The sequence below is a fragment of the Falco naumanni genome, chromosome 12 (genome assembly GCF_017639655.2).
Source record: "Falco naumanni isolate bFalNau1 chromosome 12, bFalNau1.pat, whole genome shotgun sequence".
In the NCBI taxonomy this organism is placed as follows: Eukaryota; Metazoa; Chordata; class Aves; order Falconiformes; family Falconidae; genus Falco; species Falco naumanni.
The window spans coordinates 2,147,883-2,169,831 of NC_054065.1; the positions used below are offsets into that span (position 1 = coordinate 2,147,883).

Genomic DNA, 21,949 nt, shown 5'->3' on the forward strand with positions numbered 1-21,949 from the left:
TGATCCATTGAGAAACTGGCAGCAGCAGTATTAGACACTCAGCATTTTCGCAGGATTGAGCTTTCTCTCTTTGTCAGGTGGAGATAATGTAACAGAATTGTTTTGAGATTTTAATCAGCTGTCATGTATCGTAGGACTTCAGTGTCAAAACATAACAGTTGTTGCAAATTAACTCTTGAAGTCTTAATGATCTTCATTGTGCTATCACTTTGTCTTGTCATTTCCATTAATCTAAGATTATTCTGTCCCCTGTCAGGTTTATCCATCCGAAGTGTCTGTTGGAAAGCGGACAGACTTTTAGCAGGGACACAGGACAGTGAAATATTTGAGGTGCTAGTAAGAGAGAGAGATAAACCCATGCTGATTATGCAGGGCCATTGTGAAGGGGAGCTCTGGGCCCTGGCGGTCCATCCAAAGAAGCCTTTAGCAGTCACAGGCAGTGATGATCGATCTGTACGGTAAGGCTAGATCTTATTTATTTTTTATCTATTCTTTCATGTACACATTAATTTGTGATTTATTCATTCTATGGCCCTACGTTATGACTCCACCCCTTGCACCCACCCCCACCCCCCTTATTCTTAGCAGCTTTGCTTTTTTCTTGTCAGCCCTCATATTTAGGCTCTACACATCATGCAAAAAGTATTCAGAATTTGTGTTCAAAACATGTTGGATTTATATACTCTGCTTTATGTACCAATTCATTACTGTTCTGAACAGCAGGTGTAGGTATCTAAATGGAGAATGGTCACCTCATACTTCTCTTCTGTTAATAATATGCAACAAAGCTAAAACCTGAATATCTTTGACCGGTGTTTTACACAGCAGGTGTCTGCCTCAGCCTCGAGTATTTAGAAAATCTGATCTAAAACCAATTCAGTTAAAATGCCAGAAAATGAGATTAATGAAAATGGGCTGGTGTACCCCAGTGAAACAGATCCGCCTCAAGGCTTTGTAGCAGAGATTTGAAATTTTGTACACATTTGTGGGAATTGTTGCAAAGTCAAGGATGTTCCTTTTCCTGTCCCTGTTAAAATTTGGCAAAGTGATAAGCCTCTGAAAAAAACCCTCAGCATTTTTAATATGCTTAGTAAGGCTTTACTGTAAAGGTTAGAAGTTAAGCTAAGATTCTCATTGTAGTGGAAGTACTCCCATACCCATGCAGCCGTTGTGTGGTGTCTCAACTGGGCGTGGACACTACCCATTGTGACTTACTGTTTACCTGTGACTAAAGAGAGTGAGATTTTCCTGACTGCCAAAGCTACACAGGGGGACTGGAGAAATTTTGGGGAGACCTGGCTTTATTATGGCAGTCTCTGGAGTCTTTCATCAAATTGTGGTTCTGCTCTTGCCCTGAAGCCCTTGCAGCACAGCGCATACAGTGGGGTTCATCACAGCTTGGCTTCCCAAGCTCTGATTCCCCTAATGCCCTCCTTAGTGGTTTCTCCTGACCGTACTATCCTAATTTCTAGTCCCTCCATCAGGTTTTTCTCCAGCCCTGTGCTAGATGGATGATGACTGCTTTTCATATTTCAAATCAACCCCAGGCAGTTACCAAACAGTTTTTCTTTTTTTACGGGCTACTGGTCAACTTATTTCAGAGACGTACATGTGGATTCTACCACTCAGCCATATTTCAATAGGAAAAAACAATCTCCTGCCATACATACAGCTTCTAATTTATGCTCCTTCAGATTACACATTATGATTCACCTCTGCCATGAAGCTTGCTGGTCAGTTGGAATTTCTTTTTCGCTTTTCTTTCTATCTTTTTACTTGTACTGGTTTCCTGTCCCTGCCATCCCTCATCTCTTTTTAACCATAATTAAAATCCAGAGTGTGTTCACTGCAGTCTGTTCACTGTACTAAGTTCACTGCAGTCATGTTATCTCCCCATTTCCTACATATTAGTATTACTTCTTTCAGTTTATAAAATGCATGAATAGTCTCTTCTGCTTGGGTTTGTCTGCAGAGTTTTATAGACAGGCACAAATTCACACTGCCTGCTTTCTGATAGGGTGCAAGTCCGTTCAGAAACAAGAGCTGCAAAGCTGGGATTAGCATTGTACTGCCCTCAAGCTAATAAGCCATGCTAAGACTTTGGATTTATTGTCTTGGACTCTTGGTTAGCATGGTAATTCAGCTCTGGCTTGGTGCTGGATAACGTACTGCTACTGAAAGTGTGTGTGAACAAACTTGTGCCCCTGCCCCTCTATGCAAGACACTGCAAGCATGCTCTTTGGGCACATAAAGCCTTAATTAGTGGTGCTCTTATGATTATTATTATTGTTTAGTTATTATTATATTACTGATGCCTTTGAACACTGCCGTTCTATAAAATGTGTGTTTGTTAACATTGCAGGTATTTTACTGCACTACATTACACATCCATTTAGGTGTTTAGGCACTAGAGAAAGTGGGATTTGAATTCTAGTTCAGACAGTGGTATATTTTTTTTAAACTATGGCTTCATGCAGGGAATTCCAGTGAAATACATAAATATTTTCATTAAAATAAAGAAGTACACAAAAATGTTTTCTTACAATTTTTTTTTCCAAATAATAAAGCTGCATTGACAGGAATGTTTCTGTATTGCTGTTCATTGTATAATTTTTATTAGTATTTGGTTATCACATTATTTTGAAAAGAATGGCTATATAAATTGTTTTACAAATAAAAGTATTTAGTGGCCCAGGTTATATACTCATGTCTAAGTGAGATTCTAAATGAAAAGACCGCTGTGGAGTTAAGGGGAATTACTGTAGATTTCCCCTAGTGCAGCTGAGAGAAGGCTCTAGCCAAATACAGGTTTCCTACATTTTGAACTTCAAAAGCCTATCAACTAGGAAAGCTGCCTGCTTCCTGTCTCATACAACAGGAACAGGAAAAAAGCATCGTTCTCATCTGAGTGCTGAGGCATACAAAATTACTACATTTGTTCCATGGACCCCATGTGTCTTTTTGTAATGTAACACTAGAAAGTCTAGCTGCCAGACCAGAAGTAGCTGCTGTTCTGGCAGAATATCTCTGCTGCACTGTCTGCCTTCCTGAATGATCTCTTTCTGTGTTCCTGCATTTATGAGAAGATTGATTAGAAACCTGGTTTTATGTGAATGCATTTGAATATTCATATCTCTGATTTTTGTGTGGAATATTGTTGTGCCAGCTGAATGTAACAAAGCGGCAGTAAAGCTCCTGTCATCAGCCACGACTTTTCCTGCAAATGAAGTGGTTACCAGTAAGCCTTTGGGGAGGCTGTAATCTGTAGGTGCTCCAATAAGCAAACTCACCTGTCAGGTATATGACAGAAAAGACCAGAATACTGACTAACAAAATAATGCTGCATGAGCCTATCTGTGTTTTTTTAAACAAACACATAGGAAAGTTGCCAAAGAATGGTGGAAACACATCTTTGCTTTATTTGGAAATATATACGCTATTTATATGGAAATTGTTTGTTTGTCTGGCTTTTCTAAAAACAGTGTGCAGAAGTATTTTGCCAGAAAAGATACTTTTTCTGGTTTTGTAAGCAAAGCCAGGCTTTTACTTTGTCAGTGGTGTAAACAAATGCCTGTATGTATATGTGTCGTGGTTTAACCCCGGCTGGTAATTAAGTACCACGCAGCCACTCACTCACTGCCCCCTCACAGAGAGGGGTGGGGAGGAGACTTCAAAGGAGTGTAAAACTCAAGGGCTAAGATAAGAACACTTTAATAATGTAAATATAAGAAAATGAAAGAACAATAATAACAACTATGACAATATCAGTTATAATGAAAAGCGGGAGGGAAGGAATAAAATCCAGAGGGAGAGGAAGAAAGACAACGTGGTGCACAAAGCAGCTGCTCGCTGCCCACCCCTGACGCCCAGCCAGTCCCCAAGCAATGATCTGCCCGCCCGGGCTGGAATGACCTCCCATGCTATGTTTGGGTCACCTGGGCTGGCTGCGTCCCCTCCCAGCTCCTTCTGCCCCTCCAGCCTTTTTGCTAGCAAGGCCTGAGGAACTGAGAAGTCCTTAGTATAAACATTACCTAGCAGCAACTGAAAACATCAGTGCATTATCAATATTCTTCTCACATCAGAGCCAAAACACAGCTCTGTACTAGCTACTAAGAAGTTAATTATCTCCATCCCAGCTGAAACCACGACAATGTGTACAAAATACTTTTTTTTCTGTTTCGAAATTAAAAAGCCAATATTTGGGATTACCTTTCCATTAATTTGCAAAGCTTTTTTGGTGGGTTTTTTTTTTGCTTGTTTTTTTTTACAGAAAATTGAATCGTTCTACTTGCAATGCCATTATTGCAATTATGCTTCTAATGTATTGGACAAAGTGATTCACATGGAAGCAACGTTTTGGAGGCATACTTTATCTTGGTGTTTCCTTTGAAATCTTTGCAAATTCTTTCTGGTTCATTCCTTATTGTATTGGGCTCATAGCTTCTTCCTAGCAAGGCTGCTAAGGTTCTTGCATCTGATCCTACTTCTGTTTTGTCTTTGAAAACATCTGTTTTTTCATGAGGAAATGGTACTTGTCAGTTTTTTTCCACAGAAAAGCCTTTCAAGTTCTTTCTCATCCTTGAATTCTCTCAGCCTAAGAGGAAATCAGCATCATTCAGGGTTGTTGATTCTAGACTGATCCTGATAAACATTAACCTCACAAGGCCTGAAGGGTTTCTGTTTGAAAAGAATTGCTCAAGTCATAGGTTACCACCCTTTCCCAATGCAGGCAGGCAAAGCCTGTAATGTAATCCTCTTACTAAATTTATCAAACTTTTTTTTTTTTTCCCCTGTTACTCCAAGACTGTATCTAAATGTTACTGCTGGGGTGTCAGAAAATTCCTTCTTTTCAGGAGATATTCATGTTCTGTTTATGCTATTTGTTCTAGTGCCAACATGTTCCTTCAACATAACTTTTTCTCCTTTGACGTTTATCCTACTGATGTATTTTTTGAAGCAATGCTATCTTTTCCCAGCCTTTGTTTCACTCAGGTATAAAAGTTCAAGTCTTTTGATCTTCTTTAATGTGATACAATCTTCATTCTCTTATTCATCCTAATAATCCCTTACTGCATCTGTTCCTGTTTTTATTCTGATTTCTTGAGGTAATTCATAAAGAACGTGCCAGATGAGGTCACTATGTGTTGTGTGCTATTGTTTTCATGTACCTCCTGGAATAGCACCCAGGATATATTTTAGGATCAAATTTCCTTTTTCCTGTCTGCAGCTCACTTGTGGATGATGGTCATTCTATAATTGAAAAGTAGTGTGAGATCTTACTCCTTTTTGCTGGTTCCACTTGTGTTTCAAGCTTACAGCACAGTGCTAGGCATAAGGCTCTGAAAACAGGGCTTTGGTTAAATTTCATTCCATGTCTGTTTGTTTCATCATCAAGAAACTTCTGTTCCTTCTGATACAATAAATCCATCCCTGGGTTCACAGTGCCTCCCAGCTTGCTGTCCATAGCAAATCTCATTAGCATTCTCATCTTTTGTGCCAGTGTCTTTAGTGAAAATATTAAATGTCACTATTCCAAAGCTTGTACCTAGAAATCTCAGTAGTATCTTCCATCCAGCCTAATTTTTCTTTCTGTAAAGCTTGCTATAAAACTTCATTCAGTATCACATTGCACTTCTTGTACAAATTGTCATTTTCTTGAGTTTAGCCAATAATCACATATGCTACGATTCAAATATTTTACTGAATATTTTATAAATCTTGTACAAATGCATTGATTTATGACACTGTCCTCAAAATAAAGATAGTTGGGTGTTGATGACTTAATTTTTCTACCCCAAGAGGTCTTTTATGCATTTTGTCCTGTACTTTATTAATTATCCTTTTCTTTAAATTTTTTTTCTAAATCTTACATGCTAATGAGATCTGATTAACCAGTTTGTAGTGATCTGGGAAACCCCTTCCATTCCTTCTTAAAGACATAGGTACATTATTTGCATTTCTCTATCTTATGGCATAATTTATTGGTTGATTCTTTTTATTTAAAATTATGTAAATGAGCAAATCAGCATGTGGTTTTGTCCACTAGCTCATTCAGGGTTATGACCAGAAAATTTTCCCCACAGTGGGTATGTTTATGCTCTGAGTATTGCTTTCACTTGTGAAAATTTTAGCCTGATCTGCATTGACCCTTTCTGTCTACAGAAACTGCATTTTTTTGTTATTCATCCAAGGGAGTTCTATTATACCAAATATAGTTTGGAGATAACACCAAATGATTATGTAATTTAGCTTCACCCTGTTTTCTCTTCTGCTATCACAGATGTATGTTCAGGCCTGAGGTGCCATTCCTGCTAGAACTGGGGACAGTAGAGACTCCTTCATTTTTGAAAGAATTTTGAACCTGGAGCTTCACTTGAAGGTGTCCAAAAGCTGCATTTGATAGTATTTGCCAAGACATTCAGTGCCACTGTCGTGAAATTCTGTGTTCGTGTATTGATTCAGGCAGTCGTTGTACACCCTCTTTCTCTTCTGGATTAATAAGCAGTTTTGAGTTTTTGTGTAAGTCTGTAAGCTCAAGCCAGTGAAATTATCTTCGTTCCATGGTTGGAAAGGAATCAATACATTATAAAATCTAAATATAAGATATGCATTTAAATAGGCCTTTCCCAATTGGGTTAGGCTTTTCCTTTTTTCTCTTGATCATACTGAAATATTGCACAGCCAGGGAAAATCTGCTACTGCTTTCAATTTCCCTTGATGCAGATTGTGGAGTCTTGCTGACCATGCCTTGATAGCTCGTTGTAACATGGAAGAAGCAGTGCGGAGTGTGTCTTTCAGTCCTGATGGATCACAGTTAGCGCTTGGAATGAAGGATGGCTCCTTCATTGTTCTTCGAGTGAGGTAAGATGAAAAATTCTTACATTAGTTTCTCATGTTACTGGGTTTTTTTTCTCTGAGTAACTCAAGATCATATTATAAAGTCTTTTATTCCTATAAAAATAAAAAAAAAATCATCGGGTATTTTATCAGAAACAGAGAGTAAAAATTGAACGTATGTTTCCATAATATCACTTGGTGTTTTAAAAGTTGGTAGTTTGGCAACGAGGAGAAAACCTGTGCTTTATTTAATTCCAAATATTATGTCTTAGTAATAATGTAGATAAAATTCAAGATTTTCAAGTTTTACTTTTTTCCTTTATTGAGAAATTATACAGATATTTTGTGAAATGAAATGTGCATAACAGAGGAGATAACATAGTTTTGAGAGGGATCTCCTTGATTAAGTGGTTCATTTCCTGTCATTGACAAGAATGGCTGATTGAAAGACTTTCAAGCATTTGCAAGACACACGTGAATTCTGCTTTTCATATGAGATGGCAAGTGGGTTTTTGCATGACTCCATCTTATACCGCAGATGTTTTCTGTCTGTAATTCTATTATGGAAGACACACAAAAGCATGTAAAACATAAAATTAGCCATAGAGTGAAATAGCCAAACAAAATAGTGTGATTTCAAGACACATACGCTATTTTAATTGATAATTGGAAGAGCTTACCACTTATTTAACATTACTCCATATGTTTGGTAAGCATATATTTAAAATATTTTGAACTACTAGCCGATAGGAGGGAAAAGACTGTCATCAACAGAAGATCTGTGAAATCTCCTGTAATGCGCTGCTTTAATGACTTCAGTAAAACTGGTCTGTTCATATTAATTTAAAATCCCTTTCAAAGACCAGTGTTTTTCTAAAGAAGTTAATCTTCTTTGTCTCACAGTAATCTTGTTTTTGCTAATGGGCCTGATTCCTAACATTATTCATGATTCAGCTGGTGGAGACTGATAATGATAAGCCCAGCAGTATTCCTTGACAGCGGCAACACCCTCATGTAAGGCACTGAATGCAATTGCTTCTCCACCTGTTCCTTGGCCATGACAGGTCTTCTGTGAGAGTAACAGATCTACAGCCTGTGATCCAGGAAAACTAGACAATGGCAATGTTGGTTGTTGGCATTTTTTTTTCAATCATGCACTCAGCAACGTGAATCTTTATTCTCATTTTTCTTGGCCATAAAGGATCTGGATCTATGGAAAAATCTGGAGAATTATCTGCTCTTCTCAGTAGCAGTATTTACCTCTATGGAATAGTTATGTTACTAGTTTTCAGTAATAAGGCAGAGATAAGAATATTTTTCTTTTCTAAAATACATTTTGAAGGGAAAAAATGGCTATGAATAAATAAGAATATTCCCAGCAAAATTTCTCCTGTTAATTGACGTTTTGGAGTTTCACCATTTTAAGAGAAGTGTCTAACAAAATTATTCTGTTAGATTTTTTTAAGATCCTGATTGTCTGCAATATTAACCTTTCCAATCATATTGGCATTTTCCAGAAATCTTTGTCTTCAGTTATAGATTATTCTCCTTCCAGGATTCTGCTTGCAACAGTTTTATGTATCAGCATTTTTAAGACATATTAACAAAAATTATTGTTTTTTAAGTAAATTTAGGTATTTTCATAAATTTGATACTACTAGCCATAATTAATTAAAGCAAGGATCAGGAAAAATACTTAAAAAGCTTAAAATAGTAACAGAAGCATGACACCTGCAGAAGACACTTCCTCCCAAAATTTCTTTACAGCACAAATGTATAATCTGGTATGGATTATCTTTGTAAATACATAATTAATGGCACTGAGACTTGACTCATTGTTCAGTCAACTCAAGAGAAGATTTGTTTTTGATTTAGTCTTAATTTTTTCCTCATAGCCAAAGAATTTGGGAAACGTACTTGCAAAAATTTTGTCTGCATTCACTAGCATTGCAGTTTTTTGTTTCTTGATTGATAGGAAAAGGGGTTATATCAAATGTAATTTGATACAGGAGAATTGAATATATTTTTGAAAACTATACTATATAGCTGCCTCTAATTTTTTTTCAAAGACACATGCAAGGTATTATCCCTTCTCTGTTTTCCCACTGTTTGATGATGGTGGTGCTGGAACCTCAAGACCTGTAGCTGACTGGTCATGGTGTGTGGGATTAGTTATATCTAACTTTAGCCACCTTAATTGTTAGCCTTTAATCTAAACTTTTCTTGTCTCCCCAAGAGTCAGTGTGGAGAAACAGGTATCTCTCTCCCACAGGCCATTTCAGCATGGTCTTGCGAGAGACAAGGTAATTGCTTTTTAGATAGAACTCTCTTCCCTTTGTCTGTGTAAAACAAACAATAAACCCCCCAAAAAACGTAACAAAGAAAGTCTGGTCTGGTTTAGATTAGATAGCTAACAACATTACAGCTAGAATTAAGTGAATAGAATGAAAAGTATCGTTGACAGCTAAAGTCATCTCTATCTTTTGCTTTAGAAGTGTGCTTGTAACCAAAGAAAGCAATAGGAACTTAGCAAAAAAAGGTTTTTAGTGAAATCTGTTTTTTGTTGTACAAATAATTCAGTGCATCTATTTTCATAATTGTCTTAAATATTTGTGGGTTGTGTGTTCACAAGTTTACAGTTCACGTTTTCACTATTGTTTCTTGCAGAGACATGACAGAGGTAGTTCATATTAAAGACCGAAAAGAAGTGATCCATGAAATGAAATTTTCACCAGATGGCTCTTACCTTGCTGTGGGTTCTAATGATGGCCCAGTGGATATCTATGCGGTTGCTCAGCGATACAAAAAAATAGGAGAATGCAACAAATCTTCTAGTTTTATTACTCATATTGACTGGTCTGTGGATAGTAAATTCTTGCAAACCAATGATGGTGCAGGAGAAAGACTGTTCTACAAGATGCCGTGTAAGTTTACAAGTGGCTTATGTTATGAACAAGGAAACTTCAGTGTGGAGTTGCAGAGAACAACAAAAATATAATAGAAATAGTACACTTACAAGCAGAGTTTCTTTGCTGAATCTTACATAATTATTTACTGTTCATTTTTAAAAGCAGTGTTCACAGAATATACCCACCTTCAGCTTTGATTAGGTAAAAGCTGCCTCTGCATTTACTGTGCATAATTGCATGTTTCTGTATAGCAGCTTTAACAAATTGACTCATTTTTGCTTTGTAGATAAACACCAAAAGCACCTCTGTCCTTGTTGTAGTTCATTCAAATGATGAACAATTCCAATATTAGTGATTAGAATGTTTTTAAGAATGTAATAACTAAAAATGGGAGAGATGATTGGGTCAAATTATTTAACTGATTAAGTTTTAATGTTAAAATTTGTTATTAGAAACAACATTCCAAACTGATAGTACTAAACTTTGACAGGCCAAGTGAAAGCCCTGAAAGCCACAACCAATATGTGGATTATAGCAGGGAGTGTGCAGCAGAAATCGAGAACGCTGTTGGTAACGGCTGTGACTCGAGTAGCACAGCCAGAATTGCAGAAGACAATTCAAAAGACTTCAAATTAAATTAGAGATGCCTCTATGGCATCATACATGTTACCTCAGTACCTCTTCTGTTATTGCAACAAAACTCAGAATTCTAATTATGGGGTTGTGATAACAACATAGAGTGGGCTTAGAATGAAAGTATAAATATCACGTTCACTTGTAATGTGGGACATTGATATTCACATCATCAAATTAAAAAAACACCCCACAAATTCATGTATACCAAATGTGTAACCTTTCCTTATATATTTGGAAGAGTGCATTTTTCATTTGTTGGTAGCAACCTCAACTTTGTATATATGCCATATATATTAAGATCTATGCCCAGTACAATTGCACTACATGCCCACAGTCCAGCTCATCACCTTTCAGGATGATTGTCCTGTAAAAGTATTTTTAATTAATCTGTAACAGCTTAATAAATAATTGATTTATTCTTACTCTTATTTGAGAATGCTTTCTAATATTGAGAAGCAACTGGCATAGAACAGAAGAGAGCTTTAGGAATAAGATTTGTTCTTATTTGAGCTAGTTTGGCAGCCTTCAATCAACTATAAAGCAGACTCTGTAAATGAAAAGTACCATAGTACGACTGGCTGATCAAATACTCAGATTTGAGTGACTTTATGTGATTAGAACGAAACAATTCCTTCTAGCACATGTAGCATTGTTTTAAAATTTGTGTTATTATAGCACTGGAAAGTGTTCTAGGAACTCATGTTATGTAGATGTACTTTTGATTGAAGACATTTCTTTGGTATAAGTGATGTGGAATTACAAAGTTTTTCCATTGTTGTATGTTCTTGGCATGTTTCTGTGCAGCTGCATTAGAACTCGTAAGATGTGTGATGACCTCAAACATCACAAATGTGAGATTATACAGATTTAAAGGAAATTGTGAATCTTTTTGCTTAATTTAGGTTAGAAGACTATTTGCAATAAAATTACACAGGTAAATGATGAAAAGAAATGGAGTTTACTGAAAAACAAATGGATTATTCACTTGTGTGTTTTCAGCTGGGAAGCATCTAACTAGCAAAGATGAGATAAAAGGAATTCACTGGGCCTCATGGACCTGTGTGATAGGATCTGAAGTGAATGGAATTTGGCCAAAATATGCAAATATTACAGATGTCAACTCTGTGGATGGAAATTACAACAGCTCAGTGCTAGTGACTGGGGATGATTTTGGGCTCATTAAATTATTCAGATTTCCATGCCTAAAGAAAGGTAAGGCGGTATTTTGTATTTCTGAACAGTGCAGTATTTACCTTGATACCTTGATAATCATGCTTTCTAATGGTGGCTTTGATTCTTGTGTATAATTCAAACTGATGTGTGTACAGTTCATATTAGTATTAATGGACATAAAGATAAGCATTTTACCCTCTATATATCTAGCAATTTCCTGCCAGTGTATATGTGCTTCGTTTGAGAACTGTTGAGAATGTGTGGTTTAACGTGTGCTTATTCTGATACTATATTTTCAGAAATCATTCAGTAAGACTTTACATCACATCAAAATTGTATCAACACCAGACGCACTACTATAATTTGTCCATGTTTATGCCAGTAACAATTTCAGAAACTTCAGTAGGGTTTCACTGTCTGTTAGCACGTGTCAGTGTAGCTGTGTGTGAACCATTTGCTTTGTATCTGTAGTAGGCTTTTAACATAGGTTGTTTCCTCAGGATTTGCACTGTACCATGCATAAAGCCAACAAAACTAAATAAAACAACCTTTTGGCTTTCCATTATCTTCAGTGTTTAATTTGGTACCATATTGGTATGCTTTCTTACAGTGAATTTTAATTTATGTTTATTGTACTATACATAATACATGTGTAATTCCTTTAGCAGGAATGGCTATGAAGGTGAAAATCAAACCGTATGTGTATCTGGTACTTCCTGTCAGGATTTAAGTACTTTTCTGAAAACTGAAGTGAATATATCATCCATATTATTTTATGCCATTTATTTTACATTGTAATTAATTTTAGTATCATAATATCAAGAGACATTTAAGTATTTTTTTGCATTCAGTTTTCGTAAGTGTGTTTAGACTGTGTTTCCCTTAAAAGCCTAACATTATAGTTACAGTGTTACATACCAACAACTCTTTATTTGTTTTTTAGGAGCTAAATTTAGAAAATACATTGGCCATTCAGCACATGTAACAAATGTCCGTTGGTCCCATGATTTTCAGTGGGTTTTAAGTACAGGAGGTGCTGATCACTCTGTTTTTCAGTGGCGATTTATTCCAGAAGGGATAACAAATGGCATCCTTGAAACATCTCCGCAAGGTAAAAATTATCTCTTCTGAAGTATTTATAAATAAAACCAACATAGAATGAAGCGCTGGTGGGAAAACTTTTACAGAATTGACAGAAAATATTTTTATTGCAATTCCTGCAATTAATCTACTCAGCCTGTTTGGGACATTTTACTTTTCATAGACAACCATTTTTTTCAGGCAAGGTATATTAAAAACTCCTCTGCAGTCTGTAATATTGTTTGTTTAGGAATACACAAGTAGTATTCATTGAAGTATGTGGAAAAAGACATTTAGAGGGAGATTACTAGATCAGATTGAATTGTCAAAATCAGCTATCTAATTTGCATTCAGAAGTCTCACTGCAGATGCTGAATTGTTTAATTTTTTTTGATGCAATTGTACTTTAGAACTTTTTACTTGTTATATTCATGATACTTACAATAGTCTACAAAAGCCGTGTGAGCTACATAGTGGTAGTTGCTGAAAACTGGATTCCCTTCAGCAAAAGGGTGAAACTTCATGCCATTCCCACACAACTTGGTAAAATATCTATGTTACAGCAAATCTTTTTAAACACAGGCTGTGATCACACTGAAAGTTTTTTATTTACCATTTCTGTAAGTTTTAACTCCAAAGCCTGTTAAGAAAGCAGTATTCTCTGGAAATGTACAAGTAACTACGCAGTTATTCTGCTTCCCTCTGCCACCTTCCTGCCCCAGGCATTGAAACAGGAGAAACAGAAGTGAAACCTGACAAATTAAGTCATCCCCCTGATTTTTACAAGATGCTTAAGCTTCCAAAGTTCTTGAATGCTGCATCGCACATAGTCCAAATTATATAAAAGTATCACATACTATTTTCTTGTGATGAGATGCATTCAATATATCGTTTAGTCTGTTGGTTGTTTGTTGTTTGTTGTTTTTTTTTTTGTGTGTGTGTGTGTGCAGAGGGTGGCGTTGATTCCTACAGTGAGGAATCTGATTCAGATTTATCTGATGTGCCAGAGTTAGATTCTGACATTGAGCAGGAAGCTCAAATCAACTATGATCGACAGGTGAGTAAAAATTAACACACTGTCAATTTATCGTAACTATTCAGTAAAGTAAAATAAGTTTGCATCATCAGACTACTCAGAGAAGATTATTTTGATAGTATTCAGCTGATTATGCAACCAGTATACAAAAAACAAGTTTACTTTAGCTGGAGATGAGAATTTAAAAGGGTTTGGAGAAAAAACATTGGTATATATACTACTATATGTTAGAATAAAGAATATATCTTGAAAAGTACAAAATTAAACAAGAATTTGTGAGAGCTTGTTGCTATTGCTATTCCCATTCCCAGGTAGGTGCTTGAGAAGACTTTTCAGTCTTCTCAAATTCAGAATCCCAATTTGTGGAATGCAGCTCATGGAGGTTTTTTTAAGACTTCTGCGTATTCAAAGCAGAATACTCTTAGTATGAAGCCTGTATAATACATTTATTTGTGACAGATTCTTTTTTATTGCCGAGGATGACCATGTCTCAAGAATTAAAATTGCCATAGTTTATGGGAACCAAATAAAGCTGGTCTTTAATAATCATTTAATATGCTTAATCTTTTTTTCTGTTTACACTCCAACTATATTCTGAGATAAACTAAGATAGATTGCTTCCATGCAAGAAGAAAAGAAATCAAGTTTTTTTTTTCATTGATTTTTTTCAGGAATGGTAGTATGCAATTCCACTCTTTACTCTGAGCTTTCAGTGTTGATTTATGCTGTCACTATGGGCTTGCCTGGTGATCAAGACTGTTGCCTGAACTTGGTTATAGTCACCAAATCTGCTGAGCTCATGTCACTCGGGCACTGTGGGACTGCACCCGTCTCTGGAAGGGCGTTCTCTTGACTGCCCTTGTTACCATGCTCAGCTCTTGGCTCCTTTTCTTTTACAAAGCAGTTTTACTTTGCTGCTCCCTGATGCAAAGTTTCTCTCAACCTGCATCATAACAGTTTGCACCCACACTATTATTATTCAAGTCACAGAGTTACATGACGTTTAGAAAATGCCATAATAGAACACAGTTTTACTCTTTTTGGGTGCATGGATTACGTTTACACATTTCTGCAAGACTTCTACTTCATTTGGAGTGTGGGATATTTAGCTCTTGCCTAACAAGAAACTATTCAGTCCTTTTTCATTCATCGGGCTGTTCCATGGCCATCTTTATTGCACGTTGCTTGAACATGTCTCTGAAGACAGAATTATTTTCCTCGTGGTTCTTTCCACTCCATTCATGATACTGAATGCTTTGTGAACACTGATCTTTGCAACAGTTTGATGTGGAAGGGTGCTGTTATCCTTGTTTTGTAGGAAAGGAAACATTAATGTAGAATTCTGCTGCAGCAGCTGTAGCTACTGCGAATAGAATATTACTTGTTGCCATGTCCTGTTACCTTATCAGCTGCATTTGTGAAAGGTCAGAACTTCCTCAGACCAGAACTGGGATCTGGTACTAAACATTAAAAATATGCAATAAGCCTGCTTTGAGCTGGTTTGAGTGGTGCAATGGCTGATACAGAGCTGCTTTCTAGAATGTGGAAGGAGCACCTCTAATGTTCCATTCTTTAGCCAAGGACCATCCTTTGTCTTTTCACCTTACCTTCTAGATTCTGCAATAAATGACATAGGTCCTTCTGACAGCAGCTTATTTTACTACTTTATTACAGAGATCAATTGTGTTTGCCAAAAGAAACAGAGGTTTTGTCAAATTTTCTACCTCCTCTCTGTCTCACTCCCAAGTCTCACTGGAGTGCTTGTCCCATCCTCTTGCTCTTCTCCTCCTGATTTTCCATCTGTATTCAAATCAGACAGCAGCATCCTCCATGCTGTCTATGTGTCAAAAAGGACATCTGGGTTTAAAAACTAAAAGTTAAAAAATAGTTGTAGTCATCTAAACAGCAATATTCCAGGCAGGTAATGCATGAAAAAAGCTAGAAACAACTTAAAATAGAATCTTATCTAGAAAGTGTGAGACAACCCCAAGCATAAGCTGCATTTTACATTTTTTTAAAGGAAATAATTTGCAAAAATCACATGGTAACAAAAACATTAATCTTTTTTTGGTAATTGAGTTTGTTTGGGTTTTGTTTGGTTTTTTTTTTTTAATCTTATGGATGAAGCAGTATAGAGGATTTTTGATTTTTGAGATGCATTAGAAAATGATGATTCTATATTCTGTTTCACTGGTAGCATTCACTGAAGAACAAGAATAAGTGGATGAGAACTCAGCATAAAGTGCAATATGTATGAGTGACAGACACAATATGTTATGCTCTGTGTGCCTACCATTTCAAAATCTCAGCCCATTATATGAACACATTTCTTGTAACAAATCCAGTGTTCCATCTTTGCAGTCAGGAGATTTCCATGGGAATGGCAATTTCATTGTCCTTTTGCAAAATCCAAGAAACATAGACCCAGAAACCAAACAATAAAGCTGTATTTCAGCAGTATAATGGATTTTGTTTGGTACCACAGCTTTGAAGATGCTTTGAACATCTTTAGCAGCTCCGCAGAGTTTCAGCATTTGTGAAAGATTTAAACACATAGTATTTTATGTCTTTAGTCTATTTATGGAGCTGTAGTTCTACTTCAGGATTCTGGATACTTTGGCAAATCACTTAAGTGCTGTTGGTTACTGTATATTTCAATATAATCCCTAGATAGAATTAATTCATTATGTCCAGTTTAGAGTATGTACACTCAAGCACATATGAAGTTAAAGTGACATTTAAAGAGTTCCAGTCAATATTGAAATTCCTTTTCACTAAGTGATGCTGGAATCTTCTAGAAAAAAATACACTCTGTGCTACTCCAGATTAATGTTCTGGGTCACTCATGTCAGGGGACTTTATTGTTTGGAAAAAAATCATTATTAACTGAAGTTCTGTATGGAGCAATAGTGACATACTCCATGTTGTAACTACTGAACATCACATTAACATATATTTAACACTTAAAGTTACTTTCATATATACAAATATTTCAAAAACAGGAGATGTGCAAGTAACTTTAACAATTATTCTTCAGGTTTACAAAGAAGACCTACCTCAGCTGAAACAGCAAAGTAAAGAGAAAAACCATTCTGTGCCCTTCCTTAAAAGAGAGCGAGCGCCTGAGGACAGTTTGAAGTTGCAGTTTATACATGGGTAGAGTAATATTAGATAATACTTGTTTTTTCTGGTTCTTTTTTGAAAATTCCTAGCAATGTTAATCCATTCGTATCAGAGCATTTAGCAAAGCATTTTTCAGTGTTTACCAAGAATAATTTGTCATTATTACTGTGGGCAATTTTTTGAATATCAGACATAGATTTTCTTTTTTCAGTTGTATTTGTTAAGGAACAATAATAATAATAATACTGTAGCCATATAATAAATAATGCATCAGCATTTTATAAAATTATATTTCTGACTAGCTGTTTCCTACACATTATGTTTCCTGGAGCAAAGATTCTCTGTTAAGCTGATCATGATTGTTGTGATTTGTAAAAATGCCCAATAGCTTTCTGCTTGAAAATCCATTCCATGTAAAACTTACCTGGACACAATTCTATGTGAATTATATATTCTTTTTGTGAAAATAGTACTAATTTAGGAGTTAGGTGCAACGTAAACCATGAGAAGATTCATGAATGTCTGCTGTTAGTGGGAAGAGCCTGCCTGTGTGCTGTGAGACTTTTGGTATAAAGCTGACACCACAGCTATACTCTTTTCAAGTTAATGCACAAATTGTCTGCACAATTTGTTACACAAGTTACCAGAATAGTTTTGAAACAGAATATAACTTGTTTTATATTTACTTCAGTTACAGAGGCTATGACTGTCGAAATAACTTGTTCTACACGCAAACTGGAGAAGTAGTGTATCATATTGCTGCTGTAGCTGTTGTATATAATAGGCAACAACACACTCAAAGGCTGTATCTTGGTCACGATGATGACATCCTCAGCCTAAGCATTCACCCTGTGAAAGACTATGTTGCTACTGGACAGGTGGGTATTTAGAAGTGATGATTTTGGCAAAATGTGGAAATAAAATCCCTTTACAATATACAGTTAGGAAAAATGTGGTTCTCTTTGTCCTTCAGTAGTATAGTGTTTCCTCCTAAATACAGGTGAGTTGTGTGTTGTTTCCCAGATCCCTGCCAAACTGCTGGGGAGTACTGGACTGGAAACTATTTGAGGTGATTGTTAAATCATTCCTGTATAACAAAATCTGCCAATTTTATGCTGTGGCCTGGCAAAAAATCTTACATTCACTCTGAACCTCTGTTTTCATCTGTAAATGCAGGAGCTGTATTTTATCTACATCCTAGGAGGATCTGGGGTTTCATCGGTCAGTCTCAGTAATTTTGTACTGTAGTAGTGTTCAAAAGCCTTGTTCAGATAAAGGCTGTTTTATGTTGGGCACTTTACTGATACCTGGTACTGAATGTGATATATTCAGTGTATTCATATATATTCATAGATCATGATAAGTTATATCATTAATGTGATACTGAATACTGATGCTTTAGAGACTATCTACTGATCTAAAAGAGAAAATAGATCTTGAAAAAGATAAAATAAAGCAGTTGGAAAAGCAGTTACCTCTGGAGTGTTTTGAAGATACGATAGTGCTAATTACTGGTACTGGTGTGCTTTGCACTTCTATGCACAGATATTCTGACTCTCTGATTTAGGTTGGAAGAGATGCTGCTATCCATGTTTGGGACACGCAGACACTGAAATGTTTATCATTGCTCAAAGGCCAGCATCAGAGAGGAGTGTGTGCACTGGATTTTTCAGGTAAGCCATAACCTGCATTTATGTAAACAATCAATCGAAAAGCAATCCTTATGATGAAATCTGAATTTGAATAGCTAGCCATTTTTACAACCAATACAAATTTTACATAAAAGTCTGCTGACATTTTTGGTAAAAATAGTGTGTGTAGTGAAGTCAGTCAATGGCCTTCTGTCAATCGATCAAGAATTGATTTTTGTGATGCATAATACATAATACCAAGTGTACAGCTGGGACTCTGGTGGCTATCTACATGGTGATGTAATAATTTAAAAGCAGGCAGGATAGTGACTTGAAGTGTATAAATGAGGTGGAAATGTGATCTCTGGGCTCATACAGTTCTTCACATTTGCTAACAATTCCCACATTTTTCAGTGAGTTTACAGAAGTAGTAGATATGACAAACAGTTGTCTTCTGTTTCTCCTGTCTTTCTGGGATGGACGACCTAAGTTGTCTCAGTTCTCAATGGGTATTCCCTGTTTCAGCATTGAAAAACATCATCCATATGGTGGTGACTTACATACTTTTGCATCTTTATAAAAATGCTTACAAACTCATTCTTCTTTCTATATTTTTTTAAAAACGAGATTACTTTAGCTGAACTATCCTTTTCTTAATCTGAATTTTTTCAATTTAACATAATTTATTTAATATTCTCTCTAGAAATGTGGTAAGAATTCATTAGGACGTAGATCACATTTATGAGACAGGATTATTTGAAAGAAGTTTTACTTCCACAAGGTCTGTGGAACTGAGTCATACTCCATTATGAGAAGAGGAGCCTTGGTGTTCATCCAAGAGCTGGAATTCAAATGTGAAATTGCTGATCCACTGTGGCATGTAACATAGCTCTGAAAGTAGATGCGGTACCAGAAGAAGGGAAAATTGATAAGGATGATCTAATTGACATCATGTGCATAGCTGTTAAAAAAAATTCTCATTAAGATCCCTAGCTGAAAAAATATTCATATATTTAGAAAATACTTTGTGGTTTACATTTTAAACACAAATTAGATTCCTGTTCTACATGTACTAGAATCCATGTACCTCTATCAAAGCCTAAAGAATAAGCTGGCCACATTATTCTGAAGACACAAATCTGTAAAAAAATATTAAAGCTTTTCTTAAAAGTAGCAACCACGGGCATCATTACAGCATTGCTTTAGGACCTGATCCTGAGAATGCACATGCTGCATTACTCACTGGCTTCAGTTAAGATTCTTGGCATAGGGAGGAGCAGACAGGTGTGCAAATATGCACCTCACTATGGGATCAGAGTGATACTTTGGTCTTATGTAGGGAGTTTTCATTGTGTTAATAACAGATATTTCTAAATTAGGTTCAGGTCACACTACTTGCAGCTTAAAGAAAGCCAAAATTCCCAACCTTTTTGGGTTGGGTGGCTGACTATACTGCCAGTTCTTTCTGCACTTTCTAACACCTCTGCTATTGGTCATTACTGAAAAGAGTGTACAGAGCTAGATCACTTTTGTAGGACCATTCTGATGGCGTTACGATTTGAAGATTAGAATTTCATTCATGCAATGTTTGGTTGTGCCCTCTGGTGGCTAATTTAACTTCTATAGTTTTGGATGTGAGTCGGCTTGTATAGCCCGTATTAGTGCAGAAAACCTCCTGTTTCAAGTGACTAAAGCTTAAATTGTATTCTTACCAACATAATTTTGTCAGCCATGCTCAGTTTACATGATTGAGTTACCCCTAAAAATAACTATCGTTGTCAAAAAATACAAATATACCTCCTAAATATTACATATTACTGCACGTTTACCTTTCCTATCAGCTATCACCATAGCATTTTATCTCACTAAAACTGAGATATAGAATAGTATAGGTATAGAATAGTTCTTACTGCCTCCTTTGCTTTCTTGTCTCATTAACTTTTCGTGTTTCCTTGTTTGTGTCTTTATTGTTATATTTTTTTTAATAAACTCAGTTTTGGTTTCCTGTCCTGTGTTTCAACTTCATTCCACTCTGCCTACTTACGCCCCTTCCATCTAGGCCTATTTCATTCAACTGTGAACTCTTTCCCTCTTTCTGTGATTCCCCTACTCCTTGACTTGCTTCTCATAGAACTCGGTTGCTAAATACTGTGAGCCCAACCTCGCTGCGAGGGCTTGGTCAGCCTTGTGAGCTTTGATGTAGTCCTAATGCAGTAATTTATACCAGTGGCACTCTTACTATTCTTGAAGTCAAATATGCTTAAGCGGAGAGTCTTTACCATCTCTGTTAACTTACAAGAAGTAACATCCTCAAACCATTGCTTCCATTCACTCTTTTGACCATCTCGCCAGTGCTCTACCTCCTCCAGCTTTAACTTTTCTTCAGTTAAAAAAAAAAATTAGGGAGTGAGCTCCTGCTACAGCCTATAAAGTTCAATTGTCTTGTCATGTGGTTGTGGTTAAGTTTTTTAAATTTTTTAAAATTTCATTATAGTAGTTTGTCTCTAAAGTTTGTTAACAATGGTCTTGTTTATCATTATTTTATACACATAGCAAGGATGCCTAGGTGTATGATATTGTATGTGTGTGATATGTACGTATTGTATGTCTGATATTCTGTTCTTGGTTTTCTTCCTCTTGTTATCAGTAGTTCTGTGTATTTCCTGCAGTAGAAGAGATGATAGCCAGCAATTAATTTTAGCCTTATAGTTTCTTATCATATTTATAGTTTCATAACATTGGCTATTAACTTTTAACCACCCATTTCATTATACACTAATAATTCTTGTCACCATTTCAAGCAGAAGAAAGAAAGCATCATCTGGTCAGAAATATTTCAAATAAAATTATTTTGGAGTACTAGGATTTTATGAAATTGACTTTCATTGTCTTGTTTGATCCTACCTACCTTCCTTGTACTTACACACAGGAACGTTTTGTTGTCTGCCTTTGGGAAAGGTCAATGGTTTGATAAGGAATACAAATTTTAAAAAAAACTAAATTAGGTCAGACATACAAACATAATAGAAGATAATGAAGTCAAAAGAACACCTTTTCTAGAAAAGAATAACCTGTCTTGTAATCATCCAGTTAAAAATTGAGCAGAAACCCCTATTCTGTCTCTGATAAGGGTGATGCCATATTTAAAATCACCTTGGTTAGGTAATGGATTAGTAGTGTGCTCTGTGAAATCTAGGGATTCCAGTTTGATGTGTCATCACCCAATAGGTACTCATTTTGGTGCTAAATATTGCACTTGTGGATAAAACTTTCAGCAGGTATAGACCAGTTATCTTAAGAGTTTGGACATGCTGACTGTCTCAGTTTGTTTAATTCTGTACGCAGTCTGCTTTGGGAATTGAAGGCCATCAGTGAATCTGAACTCTCAAAGTATTAGTTCTTTTTTTTTTGTTCTTTTTTTTTTGTTTGTTTCATATATATACATGTTATATACATAATTTGAAATTCAGGTTACAGTGTATTTGTTATGTTCATTGCATGTTACATTTTCAGCTAAAGACTTA

General features: G+C 36.0%; 1 protein-coding gene across 8 annotated transcripts in view; it reads left to right on the forward strand.

The window, feature by feature from the left end:
* Window positions 1-21,949, forward strand: part of EML6 (EMAP like 6) — a 120,094-nt gene that overhangs the window by 53,107 nt on the left and 45,038 nt on the right. For all 8 annotated transcript variants that reach the window (XR_005830298.1, XR_005830299.1, XM_040611380.1 and 5 more), the window contains exons 7-15: window positions 257-458; window positions 6,724-6,861; window positions 9,505-9,761; window positions 11,382-11,594; window positions 12,499-12,666; window positions 13,586-13,692; window positions 16,709-16,827; window positions 17,486-17,672; window positions 18,362-18,467. Coding sequence is in view for 6 of the 8 variants with exons in the window: in XM_040611380.1 (XP_040467314.1) it covers window positions 257-458; window positions 6,724-6,861; window positions 9,505-9,761; window positions 11,382-11,594; window positions 12,499-12,666; window positions 13,586-13,692; window positions 16,709-16,827; window positions 17,486-17,672; window positions 18,362-18,467 (1,497 nt within the window). In the remaining 2 variants the exon portion in view is untranslated. The remainder of the gene's footprint in view (window positions 1-256; window positions 459-6,723; window positions 6,862-9,504; window positions 9,762-11,381; window positions 11,595-12,498; window positions 12,667-13,585; window positions 13,693-16,708; window positions 16,828-17,485; window positions 17,673-18,361; window positions 18,468-21,949) is intronic.